The sequence below is a fragment of the Mobula birostris genome, chromosome 1, assembly GCF_030028105.1.
Source record: "Mobula birostris isolate sMobBir1 chromosome 1, sMobBir1.hap1, whole genome shotgun sequence".
NCBI classification, from domain to species: Eukaryota; Metazoa; Chordata; class Chondrichthyes; order Myliobatiformes; family Myliobatidae; genus Mobula; species Mobula birostris.
In genome coordinates, this window is record NC_092370.1 from 253,898,966 (window position 1) to 253,921,342 (window position 22,377).

Genomic DNA, 22,377 nt, shown 5'->3' on the forward strand with positions numbered 1-22,377 from the left:
TGTGTTGAGCAGCTGCGTGAAGTTCTCCAGCACATTTTTACTCTGAGTCTCAGTCTGGAAAGGGTCCTGACTGTGTGGAAAACATCATGTATGGTCCTAGTACCTAAGAAGGGCAAACCCTTGAATGACTACTGTCCAGTGGCCTGAACCTCATACATCATAATTACCCTAGAGAGGCTGGTCCTGGCTCAGTTCCAACCCCTGGTCAGATCAGCCCTCCATCCCCTGCAGTCTTGCCTATAAAGAGCACACTGGGGTTGATGATACTGTCATCTACCTGCTGAACAGAGCCTACTCCCTTTTGGATAAGCGGGGCAGCACTGTGAGGATCTTTTTTTTAAATTTCTCAAATGCCTTCAATACCACACAGTCCTCATTGCTGGGGGAAAAGCTCTGATCAATGCAGGTAGGCACTTCCATTGAATCCTGCATACCACAGTTTGTGCAGCTTCAGGGCTGTATGTCAGATATGGCTATAAGCAGCACTGGGGACTGCATTGGCTCCCTTCCTGTTTACTCTTCTTTATTTCTCTTCTAATAATTGTAAATCTGTGCACTTAGAATGCTACTGTGGCATTGTAATTTCCTCTGGCATCAATAATGTATCTATCTATCTGTAACCTAACTAGACAAGAAACTATCAACTTCTGCTTTAAATTTGTCTTCCATGGTAATGAATTCCACAGTTTCACCACCCTTTGGTTAAAGAAATTCCTTCTCATATCTGTTGTAAATGGACATTCTTCCATTCTGAGGTTGCACTCTCCCTAAGCAGGAGCCTCAGTGACCTGGTCTCCAGCACTGAATCTGGTGCTGTGGCTCAGAAGAGCAGAGAGGTGAAGAGGACTGCAGTGTTGATAGGAGATTCCATAGTCAGAGGAACAGAGATGAGGTTCTCTGGGCGCAATGGAGACATCCAGATAGTATGTTGCCTCACTGGTGCAAGGATCAGGGTTGTATTGGATCAGGTACATGGCATTCTTAAGGGCAAGGATGAGCAAATTTCACACCATTCTTCAAGAAAAGAGAGAGCTAGAAGAAAGGAAATTACAGCCCAGTTAGTCTGAACTCAATGGTTGGGAAGATGTTAGAGTTGATTATTAAGGATGTGGCTTTAGGGCGTAGTTAGTATGGTTTCCTCAAACGAAACTCTTGCCTGACAAACCTGTTGGACTTTGAAGAAATAACAAGCAGGATAGAGAAAGGAGGATCAGTTGATGTTGAGTACTTGGATTTTCAGGCCTTGGACAAGGGCCACACATGAGGCTGCTTAACAAGTTACAAGCCCATGGTATTACAGGAAAGATGGATAAAGCAATGGCAGGAGACAAAGAGTAGGAATAAAGGGAGCCTTTTCTGATTGGTTGCTGATGACTAGTGGTGTTCCACAGGGGCCTGTGCTGGGACCGATTCTTTTTATGTTATATGTCAATGATTTGGCTGACGGACTTGGTTTCATTGCAAAGTTTGCAGATAATACACAGATGGGTGGAGGGGCAGATAGTTTTGAGGGAGTAGAAAGGCTACAGAAGGACACACAGATTAGGAGAATGGGTAAAGAAATGCAGTGTCAGGAAGTGTGTGGTAATGCACTTTGGTAGAAGAAAGGAACGGGTTGACTATTTTCAAATGGAGAGAAAGTACAAAAATCTGAGATGCAAAGGGATTTTGAAGTCCTTGTGTAGGATTCCCTAAAGTTTAACTTGCAGATTGAGTCTATGGAGGAAGACAAATGCAGTGTTAGCATTCATTTCGAGAGGACTAGAATATAAAAACAAGGATGTAATGTTGAGACTTTATAAAGCATTGGAGTAGTGTGTACAGTTTTGGGCCCCTTAATGATATGCTGAAACTGGAGAGGGTTCAAAGGAGATTCACGAAAATTACTCCAGGATTGAATGGCTTGTCATATGAAGAGCGTTTGATGGTTCTGGGACTGTATTTGCTAGAATTCAGAAGAATGGGGGGTGACCTCTTTGAAACCTATTGAATGATGTAAGGCCTTGATAGAGTGAATGTGGAGAGGATATTTCCTATGGTGGGAGAGTCTAAGACCAGAGGACTCGGCTTCAGAATAGAGGGGTGTCCTTTTAGAATGGAGATGAGGACGAATTTCTTTAGCAGGAGAGTGGTGAATCTGTGGAATTCTTTGCCAGAGGCAGCTGTGGAGGCCAAGTTTTCATGTATATTTAAGGCAAAGGTTGAGAGATTCTTGATTGGTCAGGGCATGAAGGGATATGGGGGAAGGGGGGCAGCATGAAGGCAGGAGATTAGAGCTGAGAGAAAAATTGGATCAGCCAGAGAGTGGTGAATTTGTGGAATTATTTGCCACAGGCAGCTGTGGAGGCCAAGTCTTTATGTGGAGGCAGAGGCTGATAAATTCTTGATTGGTCGGGGCCTGAAGGGATACAGGGAGAAGGCAGGAGATTGGGGGTAAGAGGAAAAATGGATCAGCCATGATAAAATGGCAGAGCAGACTCAATGGGCCAAATGGCCTAATTCTGCTCCTCTATCTTATGGTCTTACCTTTTCTCACCTACCTATAAATTCCTCTGGGTCCCCTCTCTTTTCCCTTTCTCCCATGGTCCTGTCGACAGATCCTTTCCTCTCCCTTTACCAGCCACCTGGCTTCACCTATCACATTCTAGCTATCCTCCTTCCCCTCCCCCTACCTCTTTTCTCTGTCATCTATCTCCCTTCCTTTCCAGTCCTGAAGGGTCTCAGCCCAAACCATCAATTGTTTACTCATTTTCATTGATGCTGCCTGTTCTGCTGATTTCCTCCAGCATTTTGAATGTGTCGCAATGCATTTCACTGCATGTTTCAATGTATATGTGACAAATAGCACTAATCTTTTTTTATCTTTATTAGTTTTAAACTAGTTATGAAAAAGGACAAATCAGGTCTTCAAGTCCTAATGGACCTGATCAACAATAGGATTGATTTTTTTTTGAGGAGGTAATAAAGTGTACTGATAAGGGTAGTGTAGAAGACGTGGTTTACATGGACTTCAGAATTGCCTTCCATGACATTCCATATGGGAGACTGGTCCAAAAGGTTAGGACCCCTGGGATTCAGGCTATGTATGTGAATTAGATCCAGCTGTTATCTCTAGGAAATTAAACACACAAAGTAGAACACTAACCTGTGGTGTGCTCAGGTTTCCTGACAATCCAAAAATTGTTATCATCCTTGTGTAAATATGCTGTAACCTGAAAAAAGGACAACAGAACTTTTTACACAACACAAATTCAGCACCTAAACCCACACAATATCTCAGGGCAGCCAACTGACCTGCTGTTGTCGTGCTCCAACCCCTTCTGGATAGAGATGCCAGTGAGAGTGCAGATATCCCCCTGCAGTCCGCACATTCTTCATTGTAATTATTGATCCATAAGCAATATCTGCAGCAAATGTGCAAGGGAGAACTGTCATGCTATCTCTAGATTTCATTTTGGCATTCAACACTACTGTCCCACACTCCCTGGTTAACAAACTGCTGCTCTTCAGTTTGAATACCCCACTGTGCAACTGTATGATAGACTTCCTAACCAACAGACCTCAAATAGTTAGGATGCATAACCATAAGACCATAAGACAAAGGAGCAGAAATCAGCCATTCGGCCCTTCGAGTCTGCTCCGCCATTTTATCATGAGCTGATCCATTCTTCCATTTAGTCCCACTCCCCCACCTTCTCACCATAACTTTTGATGCCCTGGCTACTCAGATACCTATCACTCTCTGCCTTAAATACACCCAATGACTTGGCCTCCACTGCCGCCCGTGGCAACAAATTCCATAAATTCACCACCCTCTGACTAAAATAATTTCTTCGCATTTCTGTTCTGAATGGGCGCCCTTCAATCTTTAAGTCATGCCCTCTCGTACTAGACTCCCCCATCATGGGAAACAACTTTGCCACATCCACTCTGTCCATGCCTTTCAACATTCGAAATGTATCTATGAGGTCTCCCTTCATTCTTCTAAACTCCAAGGAATACAGTTCAAGAGCGGACAAACGTTCCTCATATGTTAACCCTCTCATTCCCGGAACTATTCTAGTGAATCTTCTCTGTACCCTCTCCAATGTCAGCACATCCTTTCTTAAATAAGGAGACCCAAACTGCCCACAGTACTCCAAGTGAGGTCTTACCAGCGCCTTATAGAGCCTCAACATCACATCCCTGCTCCTATACTCTATTCCTCCAGAAATTAATGCCAACATTGCATTCGCCTTTTTCACCAACAACTCAACCTGGAGGTTAACCTTAAGGGTATCCTGCACGAGGACTCCCAAGTCCCGTTGCATCTCAGAACTTTGAATTCTCTCCCCATTTAAATAACAGTCTGCCCATTTATTTCTTCTGCCAAAGTGCACAACCATACACTTTCCAACATTGTATTTCATTTGCCACTTCTTTGCCCATTCTTCCAATCTATCCAAGTCTCTCTGCCGACTCCGTTTCCTCAGCACTACTGGGCCCTCCACCTATCTTCGTATCATCAGCAAACTTAGCCACAAAGATATCTATTCCATAATCCAAACTGTTGATGTACAATGTAAAAAGAAGCGGCCCCTACACAGACCCCTGTGGAACACCACTAGTAACCAGCAGCCAACCAGAATAGGATCCCTTTATTCCCACTCTCTGTTTCCTGCCAATCAGCCAACGCTCTATCCATGTATGTAACTTTCCCGTAATTCCATGGGCTCTTATCTTGTTAAGTAGCCTCATGTGTGGCACCTTGTCAAAGGCCATCTGAAAATCCAAATATACAACATCCACTGCATCTGCCTTGTCTAGCCTACTTGTAATTTCCTCAAAAAATTGTAATAGGTTTGTCAGGCAGGATTTTCCTTTAAAGAATCCATGCTGAGTTCTGCCTATCTTGTCATATGCCTCCAGGTACTCTGTAACCTCATCCTTGACAATCGACTCCAACAACTTCCCAACCACCGATGTCAAGCCAACAGGTCTATAATTTTCTTTTTGCTTCCTTGACCCCTTTTTAAATAGCGGAGTGACATTTGCAATCTCCCAGTCCTCTGGAACCATGCCAGAATCTATCGACTTTTGAAAGATCATTGCTAATGCCTCTGCAATCGCCACAGCTACTTCCTTCAGAACACGAGGGTACATTCCATCTGGTCCGGGAGATTTTTCTACCTTTAGACTATTCAGCTTCCTGAGTACTTTCTCTGTCGTAATTGTGACTGCACACACTTAGCTTCCTTGCCACCCTTGAGTGTCCGATATCCTGCTGATGTCTTCCTCAGTGAAGACTGATGCAAAATACTCATTCAGTTCCTCTGCCATCTCCTTATCTCCCATTACAATTTCTCCAGCATCATTTTCTATCGGTCCTATATCTACTCTCACCTGTCTTTTACTCTTTATATACTTGAAAAAGCTTTTAGTATCCTCTTTGATATTATTTGCTAGCTTCCTTTCATAGTTAATCTTTTCCCTCTTAATGACCTTCTTAGTTTCCTTTAGTAAGCTTTTAAAAACTTTCCAATCCTCTGTCTTTCCACTAATTTTTGCTTCCTTGTATGCCCTCACCTTTGCTTTAACTTTGGCTTTGACTTCTCTTATCAGCCACTGTTGCATCCTTCTTCCATTCAAAAATTTCTTCTTTTTTGGAATATAACTGTCTTGCACCTTCCTCATTTCTCGCATAAACTCCAGCCACTGCTGCTCTGTCGTCCTTCCCGCCAGTGTCCCTTTCCAGTCAACTTTGGCCAGTTCCTCTCTCATGCCACTATAATTTCCTTTAGTCCACTGAAATACCGACACATCAGATTTCGGCTTCTCTTTTTCAAATTTCACAGTGAACTCAATCATGTTATGATCATTGCCTCCTAAGGGTTCCTTCACCTCAATCTCTCTATCACCTCCGGTTCATTACACAATACCCAATCTAGTACAGCCAATCCCCTAGTGGGCTCAACAACAAGCTGTTCTAAAAAGCCATCTCGCAGACATTCTACAAACTCTCTCTCGAGATCCAGTGCCGACCTGATTTTCCAATCCACTCGCATGTTAAAATCCCCACAATTATCATAACACTGCCCTTCTGACAAGCCTTTTCTATTTCCTGTTGTAATTTGTAGTCCACATCACTGCAGCTGTTTGGAGGCCTATATACAACTGCCATCAGGGTCCTTTTACCCCTGTGATTTCTTAGATCAATCCACAAAGATTCTGCACACTACGATCCTATATCACGTCTTTCTAATGATTTAATATAATTTCTTACCAATAAAGCCACGCCTCCCCCTCTGCCTACCTTCCTATCCTTCCGATACATCATGTATCCTTGGACGTTCAGCTCCCAGAGACATGCATCCTTTAGCCACGCCTCACTGATGGCCACAATATCATACCTGCCAATCTGTAGCTGTGCGACAAGATCATCCACCTTATTCCTTATGCTGCGTGCATTTAAGTATAACACCTTAAGACCAGTATTTGGTACTTTTCGCTTTGATTTCACTGCAACTTTATTGCACTGCAACTCATCCCAATGGCTACAAGTTTGCCCCATCACCTGCCTGTCTTTCCTGACATCTTTACTGCTCACTATCTTAGATTTATTTCTGTTTTCCCCTTCCTCTGCTCTGTCATTCTGGTTCCCATCCCCCTGCCAAATTAGTTTAAACCCTCCCTAACAGCTCTATTAAACCTTCCCGCCAAGATATTGGTCCCCTTCAGGTTCAGGTGTAACCTGTCCATTTTGAACAGGTCATACTTCCCCCAGAAGAGATCCCAATGATCCAAGAATCTGAAGCCCTGCCCCTTGCACCAATCTCTCAGCCACGTATTCATCTGCCTGATCCTACTATTCTTGCCCTCGCTAGCACGTGGCACAGGTAACAATCCCGAGGTTACTATCCTGGAGGTCCTGCTTCTCAGCTTCCTTCCTAACTCCCAGAAATCTCTCTTCAGGACCTCCTCCCTTTATCCTATCTATGTCATTGGTACCAACACGTACCAAGACAACTGACTGCTTGCCCTCTCCCTTCAAAATATTCAGGACCTGATCCGAGACATCCCGTACCCTGGCACCTGGGAGGCAACACACCATGCGGGTATCTCTATTAGGCTCACAGAATCTCCCGTCTGTTCCCCTGACTATGGAATCCCCTATGACTACCGCATTCCTCTTCTCTCTCCTTCCCTCCTGCACAACAGCGCCAGGCTCAGTGTCAGAGACCCGGTCACTGTGGTGCTCTTCCCTCCCCATCATCCTCAACATGAGTGCACCCCCCCCGGACTGTTTGCTGAGCCCACTGACGTACACTGTGCTGATCCACAACTGCATGGCCAAACACACGAATGGCACAACATCTCTGCTATCTCTTTTGGTACCACATATTTTTAATCTCTCACTGCTACCAACAACTATGAGATAGTCATAGTCATACTTTATTAATCCCGGGGGAAATTGGTTTTTGTTACAGTTGTTCCATAAATAATAAATAGTAATAGAACCATAAACAGTTAAATAGTAACATGTAAATTATGCCAGTAAATTATGAAATAAGTCCAGGACCAGCCTATTGGCTCAGGGTGTCTGACCCTCCAAGGCAGGAGCTGTAAAGCTTAGAACATAGAGAGACATAGAAAATAGGTGCAGGAGTAGGCCATTCGGCCCATCGAGCCTGCACCGCCATTCAGTATGATCATGGCTGATCATCCAACTCAGAACCCTGCACCAGCCTTCCCTCCATACCCCCTGATCCCTTTAGCCACAAGTTTGATGGCCAGAGGCAGGAATGACTTCCTATCACGCTCGGTGCTGCATCTCGGTGGAATGAGTCTCTGGCTGAATGTACTCCTGTGCCCCAACCCAGTACATTATGTAGTGGATGGGAGGCAATGACCAAGATGGCATGCAACTTAGACAGCATCCTCTTTTTCAGACACCACTGTCAGAGAGTCCAGTTCCATCCCACAACAATCACTGGCCTTACGAATGAGTTTGTTGATTCTGTTGGTGTCTGCTACTCTCAGCCTGCTGCCCCAGCACACAACAGCAAAGATGATCGCACTGGCCACCACAGACTCGTAGAACATCCTCAGCAGATGTTAAAGGACCTCAGTCTCCTCAGGAAATAGAGACGGCTCTGACCCTTCTTGTAGACAGCCTCAGTGTTCTTTGACCAGTCCAGTTTATTGTCAATTCGTATCCCCAGGTATTTGTAATCCTCCACCATGTCCACACTGACCCCCTGGATGGAAACAGGGGTCACCGGTACCTTAGCTCTCCTCAGGTCTACCACCAGCTCCTTAGTCTTTTTCACATTAAGCTGCAGATAATTCTGCACACACCATGTGACAAAGTTTCCTACTGTAGCCCTGTACTCAGCCTCATCTCCCTTGCTGATGCATCCAACTATGGCAGAGTCATCCGAAAACTTCTGAAGATGACAAGACTCTGTGCAGTAGTTGAAGTCCGAGGTGTAAATGGTGAAGAGAAAGGGAGACAAGACAGTCCCCTGTGGAGCCCCAGTGCTGCTGATCACTCTGTCAGACACACAGTGTTGCAAGCACACGTACTGTGGTCTGCCAGTCAGGTAATCAAGAATCCATGATACCAGGGAAGCATCCACCTACATCGCTGTCAGCTTCTCCCCCAGCAGAGCAGGGCGGATGGTGTTGAACGCACTGGAGAAATCAAAAAACATGACCTTCACAGTGCTCGCTGGCTTGTCTAGGTGGGCGTAGACACGGTTCCGCAGGAAGATGATGGCATCCTCAACTCCTAGTCGGGGCTGGTAGGCGAACTGGAGGGGATCTAAGTGTGGCCTGACCATAGGCCGGAGCAGCTCCAGAACAAGTCTCTCCAGGGTCTTCATGATGTGGGAGGTCAATGCCACTGGTCTGTAGTCATTGAGACCGCTGGGGTGCGGCGTCTTCGGCACAGGGACGAGGCAGGATGTCTTCCACAATACAGGAACCCTCCAGAGGCTCAGGTTGAATACATGGCGAACTACTCCACACAGCTGAGGGGCACAGGCTTTGAGCACCCTGGTACTGACACCATCCGGTCCTGCAGCCTTGCTTGGGTTGAGACATTTCAGCTGTCTTCTCACCTGTAGAGCTGTGAAGCTCACCGTGGTGGTTTCGTGTGGGGAATGGGCTATAGACAGGAGATGGAAGAGCTTGAGGACTGGTGCCAGGCAAATAACCTCTTCCACTACGTCAACAAATCAAAGGAAATAGTTGTTGACTTCAGTTGAACTCTAACTACTTACCACTTTTGGGGGCACTGCAAGCAGTTTCAAGCTCCTGGGAGTGCACGTCTTGCACAACCTCTCATCATCCTAGAACATATTCTACATAATGAAGAAAGTTAACCAACACCTCTGCTTTCTGAGAAGCCTGAAGAGAACTGGACTATGCACAGCATTAGGCACATCCTTCTGTAGAAGCACAGTGGAGAGCACCTTAACATGCTGCACCATGCCTGTTATGAAAACTGCACTGCAGCGGACAGTAAGGCTCCACAACAGGTAGTCAAAACTGCCCTGTGCATCACTGGCATCAGCCTACCCACCAAGGATATATATACAGAGAGATGCCAAAAATATCATGAAGAAACCCACCCAGCCTGTTTGTCCCACTCTCATCAGGGAGCCGGCTATGTAGCATTCACGCTAGGGCCACCAAGTTCAACACAGTTACTTTCCCCAAGAACCAAGCCTGATCAAAACCTCCACCCACTAACCTATCCCACACCTCCAACCACCACTACTTTCTCATTTTTGTCAGAGTCACTTCACGTACCATGATTCCTGTGCCAACCTTCACTTTATAATCAATGTACATAAGCCATCTTACATATTTATATTTACGCAAACACGAGGAAATCTGTAGGTGCTGGAAATCCAAGCAACACACACAAAATGCTAGTGAACGCAGCAGGCCAGGCAGCATTTCTAGGAAGAGGTTCAGTCGACGTTTCAGGCCGAGACCCTTTGTCAGGACTAACTGAAAGAGGAGGTACTAAGAGATTTGAAAGTGGGAGGGGAGTGGGGGAGATCTGAAATGATAGGAGAAGACAGGAGGGGGAAGGATGGAGCCAAGGGCTGGAAAGATGATTGGCAAAAGGGATACGAAGCTGGAGAAGGCAGAGGATCATGGGACGAGAGGCCTAGGGGAGAAAGAAATTGGGGAGGGGGGGAAAACCAAGGGGATAGGCAAGGAGTTATAGTGAGAGTGTGAGAGGGACAGAGGGAGAAAAAAGAGAGAAAAAATGAGGAAAAAAGGGGAAATTAAATAAATAGATAGATAGATAAATAAATAAATAAATAATGGATTGGGGTACGAAGGGGAGGTGGAGCATTAACGGAAGTTAGAGAAGTCAATGTTCATGCCATCAGGTTGGAGGCTACCCAGACGGAATATAATGTATTGTTTCCTCCAACCTGAGTGTGGCTTCATCTTGACAGTAGAGGTGCCATTCCCATTCTGATATGTCTATCCACGGCCATTAGAGGGTACCCATTTAAAACAGAGATGAGGAGAAATTTTTTTAGCCAGAGGGTCGTGGATTTATGGAATTCGTTGCCACATACAGCTGCGGAGGCCCGATCATTGAGGGTGTTTAAGGAGGAGATTGATAGATATCTAATTAGTCAGGGTATCAAGGGATATGGGGGGAAAAAAAGCCAGAAATTGGAACTAGATGGGAGAATAGTTTAGCTCATGGTGGAGTGGTGGAGCAGACTCTATGGGCCGAATGGCCTACTTCTGCTCCTTTGTCTTGTGATCTTGTGAAAGTTGATTGGCAAAAGGGATACAAGGCTGCAGAAGGGAGAGGACCCTTCTCCCATCTTCAACCCTCCTCCTCTTCATGGACACCCCGCTCTGGTCTTCTGCCTGCTCTGGATCTCTTTATTGCAAATTGCCGACGGGACATCAACCGTCTCAACTTCACCGCATCTTGTTCCAATTCCAACCTCACTCCTTCTGAACGCTCTGCACTCCACTCCCTCAGCACCAATCCTAACCCTTACTATAAAAACCCGCCGATAAGGGGTGTGCTGTTGTAGTCTGGCGTACTAACCTCCACCTTGCCGAGGCACAGCGACAACTGGCTGATACCTCCTCTTATTTACCCTTCAATCATGACCCCACTAAGGAGCACCAGGCCATTGTCTCCCACACCATGACAAACCTTATCAGCTCAGGGGATCTCCCATCCACTGCCACCAACTTCATAGTTCCCACACCTTGCATTTCTACCTTCTACCCAAGATCCACAAACCTGCCTGTCCAGGGTAGACCCATCGTCTCAGCTTGCTCCTGCCCCACCAAACTCATTTCTGCATACCCCGACAGTGTTTTATCCACCCTTGTTCAATCCCTTCCCACCTATGTTCCTGACACTTCTCACACTCTAGATTTTTTCAATGATTTTAAGTTCCCTGGCCCCCACCGCCTTATTTTCACCATGGATATCCAGTCCCTATATAATTCCATTCCCCACCAGGAAGGTCTCAAAGCTCTCCGCTTCTTTTTGGATTCCCAGACCTAACCAGTTCCCCTCTACCACCATTCTCCTCCCTCTAGCAGAATTAGTCCTTACTCTTAATAATTTCTCCTTTGGCTCCTCCCACTTCTTCCAAACTAAAGGTGTAGCCATGGGGCGCCCACATGGGTCCCAGCTATGCCTGCTTTTTTTGTTGGCTTTGTGGAACAGTCCATGTTCCAAGCCTATACTGGTATCTGTCCCCCACTTTTCCTTTGCTACATCGATGACTGCATTGGCACTGCTTCCTGTACACATGCTGAGCTCATAGACTTCATTAACTTTGCCTCCAACTTTCACCCTGCCTTCAAATTTACCTGGTCCATTTCCGACACCACCCTCCCCTTTCTTGATTTTTCTGTCTCCATCTCTGGAGACAGCCTATCTACTGATATCTACTACAAGCCTACAGACTCTCACAGACCACCTGGACTATTCCTCTTCCCATCCTGTCTCTCACAAAAATGCCATCCCCTTCTTGCAATTCCTCCGTCTCCGCTGCATCTGCTCTCAGGATGAGGCCTTTCATTCCAGGACGAGGGAGATGTCTTCCTTCTTCAAAGAAAGGGGCTTCCCTTCCCCCATCCATCAACTCTGCTCTCATATGCATCTCTCCCATTTCACACACATCTGCTCTCACCCCATCCTCCTGCCACCCCACTAGGGGTTCCTCTTGTCTTCACCTACCACCCCACCAGCCTCCGAGTCCAACATATAATTCTCCGTAACTTCTGCCGCCTCCAACGGGATCCCACCAGCAAGCACATCTTTCCCTCCACCCCACTTTCTGCTTTCTGCAGGGATCGCTCCTACGTGACTCCCTTGACCATTCGTCCCTCCCATCCCTTCCCACTGATCTCCCTCCCGGCATTTATCCTTGTAAGCGGAACAAGTGCTACACATGCCCTTAAACACCTCCTCCCTCACCACCATTCAGGGCCCCAGACCGTCCTTCCAGGTGAGGTGACACTTCACCTGTGAGTCAGCTGGGGTGATATACTGCGTCTGGTGCTCCCTGTGTGGCCTTCTATATATTGGTGAGAGCCAACGCAAGACTGGAGATCGTTTCGCTGAACATCTATGCTCTGTCTGCACAGCGAAAGCAGGATCTCCCAGTGGCCACACATTTTAATTCCACATCACATTCCATTCTGTTATGTCTAACCATGGCCTCCTCTACCGTCACGATGAAGCCACACTCAGGTTGGAGGAACAACACCTCATATTCCGTCTGGGTAGCCTCCAACCTGATGGCATGAACACTGACTTCTCTAACTTCTGTTAATGCCCCTCCTCCCCTTCTTATCCCATCCCTTATTTATTTATTTATTATTTCTCCTCCTCCCCCCCCCTTTTCTCTCTCTGTCCCTCTCACAATAACTCCTAGCCTGCACTCCATCTTCCACTGATGCTCCCCTCCCCCTTTCTTTCTCCCTAGGCCTCCCGTCCCATGATCCTCCCCCTTCTCCAGCCTTGTATCCCTTTTGCCAATCAACTTTCCAGCTCTTAGCTCCATCCCTCCCCCTCCTGTCTTCTCCTATCATTTCAGATCTCCCTCTCTCCCTCTCAAATCTCTCATTTTCTCTTCTTTCAGTTAGTCCTGACGAAGGGTCTCGGCCCGAAACGTCGACCGTACCTCTTCCTATAGATGCTGCCTGGCCTGCTGCATTCCATCAGCATTCTGTGTGTGTTGCACAATACTCCACGTGTGGTCTCACGAGTGCCTTTTAGAGCCTCAACATCACATTCCTGCTCTTATATTCTATACCTCTAGAAGTGAATACCAACATTGGATTCGTCTTCTTCACAACTGACTCAACCTGGCGGTTAACCTTTAGGGTATCCTGCACAAGGACTCCCAAGTCCCTTTGCATCTCTGCATTTTGAATTCTCTCCCCATCTAAATAATAGTTTGTCCGTATATTTCTTCCACCAAAGTGCATGACCATACTTTCCAACATTGTATTTTAGAGATTTGTCCCTCTAAATCCTGCGGACTGTTGGGTAGTCAAAACGTGGCTTTCCTGTTCCTTGGTTCCACCCATAAAGCCTCACTGCTCTGGTCTCCGGTCTGTCCTGACTGAGCACTACTGTGACATCTTCCTTGACTAGTAACATCATCCCTCCCGCTTTAATCCCTCCTGCTATGTCGTGTCTAAAACAATGGAACCCCAGAATACTGCCCTTCCTGCAACCAAGTATCAATAATAGCTTTCTTGTTGTTCAGTTGTTAAGTCAAGTCCGACTCTTTGTGACTTCGCGGTCTGTAGGGTTTTCATGGCAAGATACGGAAGTAGATTGTCAGGTCTTTCTTCCATGCAGATACTGCTACTGCCCAGCCTGGGATCCGGCTGGGTTTGCACTGAGGACCATCTGCCTTGAAATTCAGTGCTGATGCCACTAAACCACCCTAACCCATGCCCTGAGCTCATCTGCTTTTCCTACAATACTTCTTAGATCATAAAACCATACGAGTTAAGGTACCGGTGACCCCTGTTTCCATCCAGGGGGTCAGTGTGGACATGGTGGAGGATTACAAATACCTGGGGATACGAATTGACAATAAACTAGACTGGTCAAAGAACACTGAGGCTGTCTACAAGAAGGGTCAGAGCCGTCTCTACTTCCTGAGGAGATTGAGGTCCTTTAACATCTACCGGACGATGCTGAGGATATTCTGCGAGTCTGTGGTGGCCAGTGCTATCATGTTTGCTGTTGTGTGCTGGGGCAGCAGGCTGAGGGTAGCAGACACCAGCAGAATCAACAAACTTATTCGTAAGGCCAGTGATGTTGTGGGGATGGAACTGGACTCTCTCACGGTGGTGTCTGAAAAGAGGATGCTGTCCAAGTTGCATGCTATCTTGGTCAATGTCTCCCATCCACTACATAATGTACTGGGTGGGCACAGGAGTACATTCAGCCAGAGACTCATTCCTCCGAGATGCAGCACAGAGCATCATAGGAAGTCATTCCTGCCTGTGGCCATGAAACTTTACAACTCCTCCCTTGGAGGGTCACCCCGTGCCGATAGGCTGGTCCTGGACTTATTCCATAATTTACTGGCATAATTTACATATTACTATTTAACTATTTATGGTTCTATTACTATTTATTATTTATGGTGCAACTGTAACGAAAACCAATTTCCCCCTGGGATCAATGAAGTATGACTATGACTATGACTATGATATAGGAGCAGAATTAGGCCATTTGGCCCAAAGAGTCTGCTCCACCATTTTATCATGGCTGATCCATTTTTCCTCTCAGCCCCAATCGTCTGCCTTCTCCCTGTATCCCTTCACATCCCGACCAATCGAGAATCTAACAACCTCTGCCTCCACAACTGCCTGTGGCAAAGAATTCCACAGATTCACCAATCTTTGGCTAATGAAATTCCTTCTCACCTCCATTCTCAAAGGACACTCCTCTATTCTGAGGCTGTGTCCTCTGGTCTTAGACTCCCCCACCAGAGAAAACATCCTCTCCACATCCACTCCATCAAAGCCTTTTACCATTCGATAGGTTTCAATGAGGTCACCCCTCATTCTTCTGAATTATAGTGAATACAGGCCCAGAGTTATTGAATGCTCTTCATATGACAAGCAATTCAAACCTATCCACAATGATTCAACATCTTCCGAGCCTATGCCATCTCTTTCTAATGATTTGATTTCATTTTTTACGAATAGAGCAATGCCATCCACTCTGCCTCTTGCCTGTCCTTTTGATACAGTGCGTAACCTTGGATATTAAGCTCCCAGTTATAATCTTCTTTCAACCATGATTCAGCAATGCCTACAGCATCATACATGCCAATCTGTAACTGTGCTACAAGTTCATCCATCTTACTCAGCATACTGTGCGCATTCAAATACAACACCTTCAGTCCTGTATTCATCTTTTTCAATTTTGTCCATATTTTATGTTGCAACTCATCCTGTTGATTGGAATTTTGCCTTCTCATCAGCCTTTCCTTGTTCGCAGTCTCAGTACACGTTGCCTCTGTCTGTAAACCAACTACCTCAACTTGAGCATAAACAATCTAGTTCCGGTCCCCCAGAAATTTAGCTTAAACCCACCTGAACAATTCTGGCCAACCTACCCGCAGGTTGAGAGGGTGATAAAGAAAGGTTTTAGCACAATGATCTTCATAAATCGGAATGCTAAGTACACGATTTGGGATGCTATGTTGAAGTTGAAGGCCCTACAGGGAATACTGTGTGTAGTTCTGGTTACCTTGCTAGAGGAAGAATATTGAGAGGAGATTTGAGAGGTGTATAAATTGGGTAAATGCAAGCAGGCTTATTCCACTGAGGATGGGAGAGATTAAAACTGGTGGTCATGGATTAAGGGTAGAAAGTGAAATGTTTAAGGGAAACCTGAAGGAGAATTTCTTCATTCAGAGGATAGTGAGTGTGGAAAGAGCTACCAGTGGAGGTGGTGGATACGGATTTGTATAAGTACATGGATCAGAAGTGTATGTAGATGGGACTACAGCCCAGTACGGGTAGATGGGACTAGGCAGAAAAATAGGCCAGCGCAAATTTGGGCTGCAATACTCTTAAGAGTCCTCTAACATGCAGATGATGTGTCTGAAAGTACTCAACGCTCCTTCTCCAACAGCTCCTATTTCCCATGCCAATGTGAACTTTCTCACGAGAATCAAATCCAGAAACATAGGGGCAAAATTTATCACTGGTTACAACAGAGTTAATATTTATTCCAGAACATAATAGTAAACCGTAAGAATCAGAGTAACTTTTTTAGAATTTCAGATATACTCACATTCTGGCATTGTGGCATTGTGTAAATTATTACCAATGAGACGAGACTGAAATGCAGAGCTAAAGAATCCATCACCAGAGCCACTGCAAGGGAGAGAAAAAAAGGACAACATAAAGGTGACAAGTTAATGAGCACTGCAAATTTCCTGTTTTGCCTTGAATAAAAATACGACACCCAATTGCAAAGTTACACAATCTTGATGACATTTGTAGACTGCATTTTTTGGACAAAACACTCAACAATTTAAGACTCCAAATTACAATTATAAGTTCTGATGGGGATGCCACTTGACAATATTGTTTTCAGTGCCCCATCTACTTGCTTATAAAGGAAGATACTGAAATGTTTTCATACAATTATCAGTGAGATGAAAATGAGAGACAATGACAATCCGAAGTGAACTTGTGTAAGGACAAATCATCATACCTGTGCATATTAAAATGGTTTGGAGAGGAAACAGAAAAGATGTATTAACAAGAACCTTCCATCAATAATTTTTTGAGAGAGAGGATTGGTGGGACTGTTGAAGAGTTTGGACAGGAATTCAGACTGGGAAAGAAAGAAATGGTTCTCATTGGGAACTGGAGAACCAGAGGATGCAAGTTTCATATGACTGGCAAATGAACCACGAATGACATGACAATCGGTTTCAAAAGAAAACATTTTCTCCCTAAAACAACTTGTGGTTAGCATCTGAAATAACTACTTGACAAGTTGATGGAGACAACTTTAATGTTGATTTTGAAAACTGAATTGATCAGTTCTGAAAAGAAAACAATGAAGAAAGACCACGGAAATGATATTCAAGCTCACGAAGGATCTTCAACCTCACTCTGCTTTTCTTCTGCCAAAGTAGAGGGAGACAGAGTAGGAGGACTTTGGCTCAATGGAGCTTTGTCAATAATGGGTCGAGGCGAGGTAAGTTACTTGTGAGGAAAAGGAATAGGAAGCATGTCTGTGAGGCCGGTGTTCTGTACTGGGTGGCAGATGTTGGATGTCTGGGAGACTCCCAGCCTGATCAAGGGACAACTGCGCAAGCACATGGACGTCAGCAAGTTAGACCAGCGCGAAGAGTTTAAAAGGAGACAAGTTTATAGAGCGCGTGCAGAGAAGAGAACCTGGTTAATGAAGGTGTGGGCCAGATCAAAGTGGCAGGGTTGCGTGACACTGAATCTCAAGTGACGAGATCAAGAAGCAGAAGAGGGCTATTTGCCCACTGCCCGAACACTCTCAACCTAACGTTACAGTGACATACTCTTCATTCTCCCGGTCCACGAAATGCCAATAAAAAAGCCCAGATACCCAAAAGGCAAGAGAGAACCAGTTAGTTAAACGCAAGCTGGGTCCACAGAAAACAAGTCACTACTAAACTCAGGGACAGTGTGGAGTGATACTGAATGCCCAGTAAACACTGTCAATTTAACCCGTGCAATCCCAGGCATACAGATGCCAGGTAATGATGTTTAAAAATATAATTACGCTCAGATTTACATGCCTCTCATTATCTTGGTCCATGGGATAAACACAAGCCACGCCTGATCAACCCTGGCTGGGTCACCTTGGCAAGGATGTCTAATGAAACACCCAATGACCTCAGGTTGCATTATTGATGATGTGTCCCAGTTCACAACCGGTTCATTAAACGAAGTGGTGTCAAACCACGATAATGAAAGGCATGGGCCAGATTAAACTGGCTCCACTACACTACCCTATCCGCCACAGCACCTCATACCTCACCACACAAAACTACACAACCTTATCTCTCCCAGCCCCACAAATACATCTGCCATTCCTACCCTCAAACCTAATCCTAAGGTCCAAGGGGGCACACACCCCCACTAACCTGATCCACACCCCGATTAACTCTGGCCACACATCCACAAACCTGCAGCCACTGCATGACCAGAGCCCTACATGCTCACCACACAAAACCCCACATCCGGTGATGAATATCTGTTATCTGTCAAGTAGGGTGCCGTGCACAATCCTGATTTGATGGAGACAGACATGAGAGAACGGAGGAACATCTGTAGAAACTTCTGAAATGCCTTTTTCGCTGCCGCTGTTACTGTGTGATCCAGAATCTCTGGAGGGGAAGGCCCCGAGTCCTCGGTTTTGCTTGTTGCTCGGCGGCCGGGATGGGGTCGAGGCGCTCAGCAGAGATGGTAATCAGTGCTTGTGTCGAAGGGCTGGTTGGAGGCGCGAAGTTTTCGGACGGACTCAGGGTTGGCTTCCAATGCACCAACAGTTGTCGGTGCCCAGAGGTTTATGGCAGGGAGAGTTTCTCCGTTCTGCTACCTGCTATCGGGGACTATCAGGAGTCGATCGGAACTTTGAGACTTTTTTTTTTACTGTTCCCATGGTCTGCTCTTTATCAAATTATGATATTGCTTTGCACTGCTGTAACTACATGTTATAAGTCTGTGGTCTTGTCAGTGTTAGTCTTTGGTTTGTCCTTTTTTTTGTGATATCACTTTGGAGGAACATTGTATCCTTTCTTAATGCATACATGCATTTCTAAATGACAATAAACGAAGACTGAGTGTCCTCATAATCTAATCTAATCTAATCTTCTCCATCAATTTACCAACCACTGAAGTAAGACTCACTGGCCTATAATTTTCTGAGCTATCTCTACTCCCTTTCTTGAACAAGGGACTAACACCTGCAACCCTCCAATCCTCTGAAACCTCTCCAGTCCCCATTGATGATGCAAAGATCATTGCCAGAGATTCAGCAATCTCTTCCCTCACTTCCCACAGTAGCCTGAGGTATATCTCGTCCGATCCCGATGACTTATCCAACTTGATGCTTTCTAAAGTCTCCAGCACATTCTCTTTCTTAATGTCTGTATGCTCAAGCTTTTCAATCCGCTGTAAGTCATCCCTACAATCACCAAGATCCTTTTCTGTAGTGAATACTGAAGTAAATAGACAATAGGTACAGGAGTAGGCCATTCAGCCCTTTGAGCCAGCACCACCATTCACTGTGATCATGGCTGATCATCCACATTCAGTACCCTTTTCCTGCCTTCTCCCCATATCCCTTCACTCCGCTATCTTTAAGAGCTTTATCTAACTCTTTTTTGAAAGAATCCAGAGAATTGGCCTCCACTGCCTTCTGAGGCAGAGCATTCCACAGAACCACAACCCTCTGTGTGAAAAAGTTTTTCCTCAACTCCGTTCTAAATTGTCTACCCCTTATTCTTAAATTGTGGCCTCTGGTTCTGGACTCCCCCAACATCGGGAACATGTTTCCTGCCTCTAGCGTGTCCAATCCCTTAATAATCTTATATGTTTCAATCAGATCCCCTCTCATCCTTCTAAATTCCAGTGTATACAAACCCAGTCGCTCCAATCTTTCAACATATGACAGTCCTGCCATCCCGGGAATTAACCTCGTGAACCTACGCTGCACTCCCTCAATACCTAGAATGTCCTTCCTCAAATTTGGAGACCAAAACTGTACACAATATTCCAGGTGTGGTCTCACCAGGGCCCTGTACAACTACAGAAGGACCTCTTTGCTCCTATACTCAATTCCCCTTGTTATGAAGGCCAGCATGCCATTAGCTTTCTTCACTGCCTGCTGTACCTGCATGCTTACTTTCAGTGACTGATGAACAAGGAAACCTAGATCTTGTTGTACTTCCCCTTTTCCAAACTTAACACCATTCAGATAGTAATCTGCCTTCCTGTTCTTGCCACCAAAGTGGATAACCTCACATTTATCCACAGTAAACTGCATCTGCCCACTCACCCAACCTGTCCAAGTCACCCTGCATTCTCATAGTCATACTTTATTGATCCCAGCGGAAACTGGTTTTCGTTACAGTTGCACCATAAATAATAAATAGTAATAGAACCATAAATAGTTAAATAGTAATATGTAAATTATGCCAGTAAATTATGAAATAAGTCCAGGACCAGCCTATCGGCACAGGGTGTCTGACTCTCCAAGGGAGGAGTTGTAAAGTTTGATGGCCACAGGCAGGAATGACTTCCTATGACGCTCTGTGCTGCATCTTGGAGGAATGAGTCTCTGGCTGAATGTACTCATAACATCCTCCTCACATTTCACACTGCCACCCAGCTTTGTGTCATCTGCAAATATAAAGTAATAAAGTATAAAGTCATCTAAAGTATTCATTAAGTATCTCTGCTAACTCCTCCAATTCCATACACACTTTTCCACTGTCACACTTGATTGGTCCTATTCTCTCACGTCTTATCCTCTTGTTCTTCACATACTTGTAGAATGCCTTGGGGTTTTCCTTAATCCTGCTCACCAAGGCCTTCTCATGGCACCTTCTGGGTATCCTAATTTCATTCTTAAGCTCCTTCCTGCTAGCCTTATAATCCTCTAGACGGAGGATGAGAGGTGACCTGGTAGAGGTGTATAACATGATGAGCGGCATTGATCATGTAGACAGTCAGAGGCTTTTTCCCAGGGCAGAAATGGCTGCCACAAGAGGGCACAGGTTTAAGATGCTTGGGAGTAGGGTCAGAGGAGATGTCAGGGGTAAGTTTTTTTACGCAGAGAGTGGTGACTGTGTGGAATGGGCTGCTGGCAATGGTGGTGGAAGCGGATACGATAGTGTCTTTTAAGGGACTTTTGGATAGGTACATGAAGCTTAGAAAAATAGAGGGCTATGGGTAACCCTAGTAATCTCTAAGGTAGGGACATGTTCGGCACAACTTTGTGGGCCAAAGGGCCTGTATTGTGCTGTAGGTTTTCTATGTTTCTATCTCTATAAATTACCTAGTTTTTTTAACCTTTCATAAGCTTTTCTTCTTGACTGGATTTTCAACAGCCTTTGTACACCACAGTTCCTGTACCCTACCATCTTTTCCCTGTCTCATTGGAACATACCTATGCAGAACTCCACACAAATATCCACTCAATATTTGCCACTTTTGTCCCGTACATTTCCCTGAGAACATCTGTTTCCAATTTATACTTCCAAGTTCCTGCCTGATAGGTTTATATTTCCCCTTACTCCAATTAAACACTTTCCAAACTTGTCTGTTCCTATCCCTCTCCAAGGCTATGGTAAAGGAGACAGAATTGTGATCACTATTTCCAAAATGCTCTCCCACTGAGAGACCCAACACCTGACCAGCTTCATTTCCCAACACCAGATCAAGTACAGACTCTCCTCTTGTAGGTTTATCTAAATATTGTGTCAGGAAACCTTCCTGAACACACCGAAGAAACTCCACCCCATCTAAACCCCTTACTGTCGGGAGATGCCAATCAATATTTGGGAAATTAAAATCTCCCACATCAACCCTGTTGTTATCACACCTTTCCAGAATCTGTCCTATCTGCTCCTCTATGTCCCTGTTACTATTGGGTGGTCTATAAAAATACACCCAGTGGAGTGACTGACCCCTTCCTGTTCCTAACTTCCACCCACAGAGACTCAATAGACAATCCCTCTATGACTTCCTCCTTTTCTGAAGCCATGACACTATCTCTGATCAGCAGTGCCATGCCCCCACCTCTTTTGCCTCCCCCCCTGTCCTTTCTGAAACATCTGTAGCCTGACACTCTGAGCAACCATTCCTGGCCCTGAACCATCCAGATCTCTATAATGGCCACAACATCATAGCTCCAAGTACTGATCCATGCTCTAAGCTCATTCGCTTTGTTCATGCAAACACGAGGAAATCTGCAGATGCTGGAAATTCAAGCAACACACACAAAAAATGCTGGTGAACGCAGCAGGCCAGGCAGCATCTATAGGAAGAGGTACAGTCGATGTTTTGGGCCAAGACCCTTCGTCAGGACTAACTGAAAGAAGAGATGGCAAGAGATTTGAAAGTGGGAGTTGAAAGTTTCTAATCTCTTACTATCTCTTCTTTCAGTTAGTCCTGATGAAGGGGGCTTGGTCCGAAATGTCGACTGTACCTCTTCCTGTAGATGCTGCCTGGCCTGCTGCGTTCACCAGCATTTTTTGTGTGTGCCGCTTTGTTCATGATGCTTCTTGCATTAAAATAGACACATCTCAAACCATCGGTCTGAGCACATCCCTTCTCTATCACCTG

The 22,377-nt window shown here is 45.4% G+C and overlaps 1 protein-coding gene across 13 annotated transcripts in view; it reads right to left on the minus strand.

Moving 5' to 3' along the window:
• Positions 1 to 22,377, minus strand: part of pomt2 (protein-O-mannosyltransferase 2) — a 287,055-nt gene that overhangs the window by 117,116 nt on the left and 147,562 nt on the right. For all 13 annotated transcript variants that reach the window (XR_011888356.1, XR_011888355.1, XM_072274832.1 and 10 more), the window contains 3 exons: positions 16,328 to 16,410; positions 3,295 to 3,404; positions 3,146 to 3,212 (listed from right to left, as the gene is read on the minus strand). Coding sequence is in view for 11 of the 13 variants with exons in the window: in XM_072274832.1 (XP_072130933.1) it covers positions 3,146 to 3,212; positions 3,295 to 3,404; positions 16,328 to 16,410 (260 nt within the window). In the remaining 2 variants the exon portion in view is untranslated. The remainder of the gene's footprint in view (positions 1 to 3,145; positions 3,213 to 3,294; positions 3,405 to 16,327; positions 16,411 to 22,377) is intronic.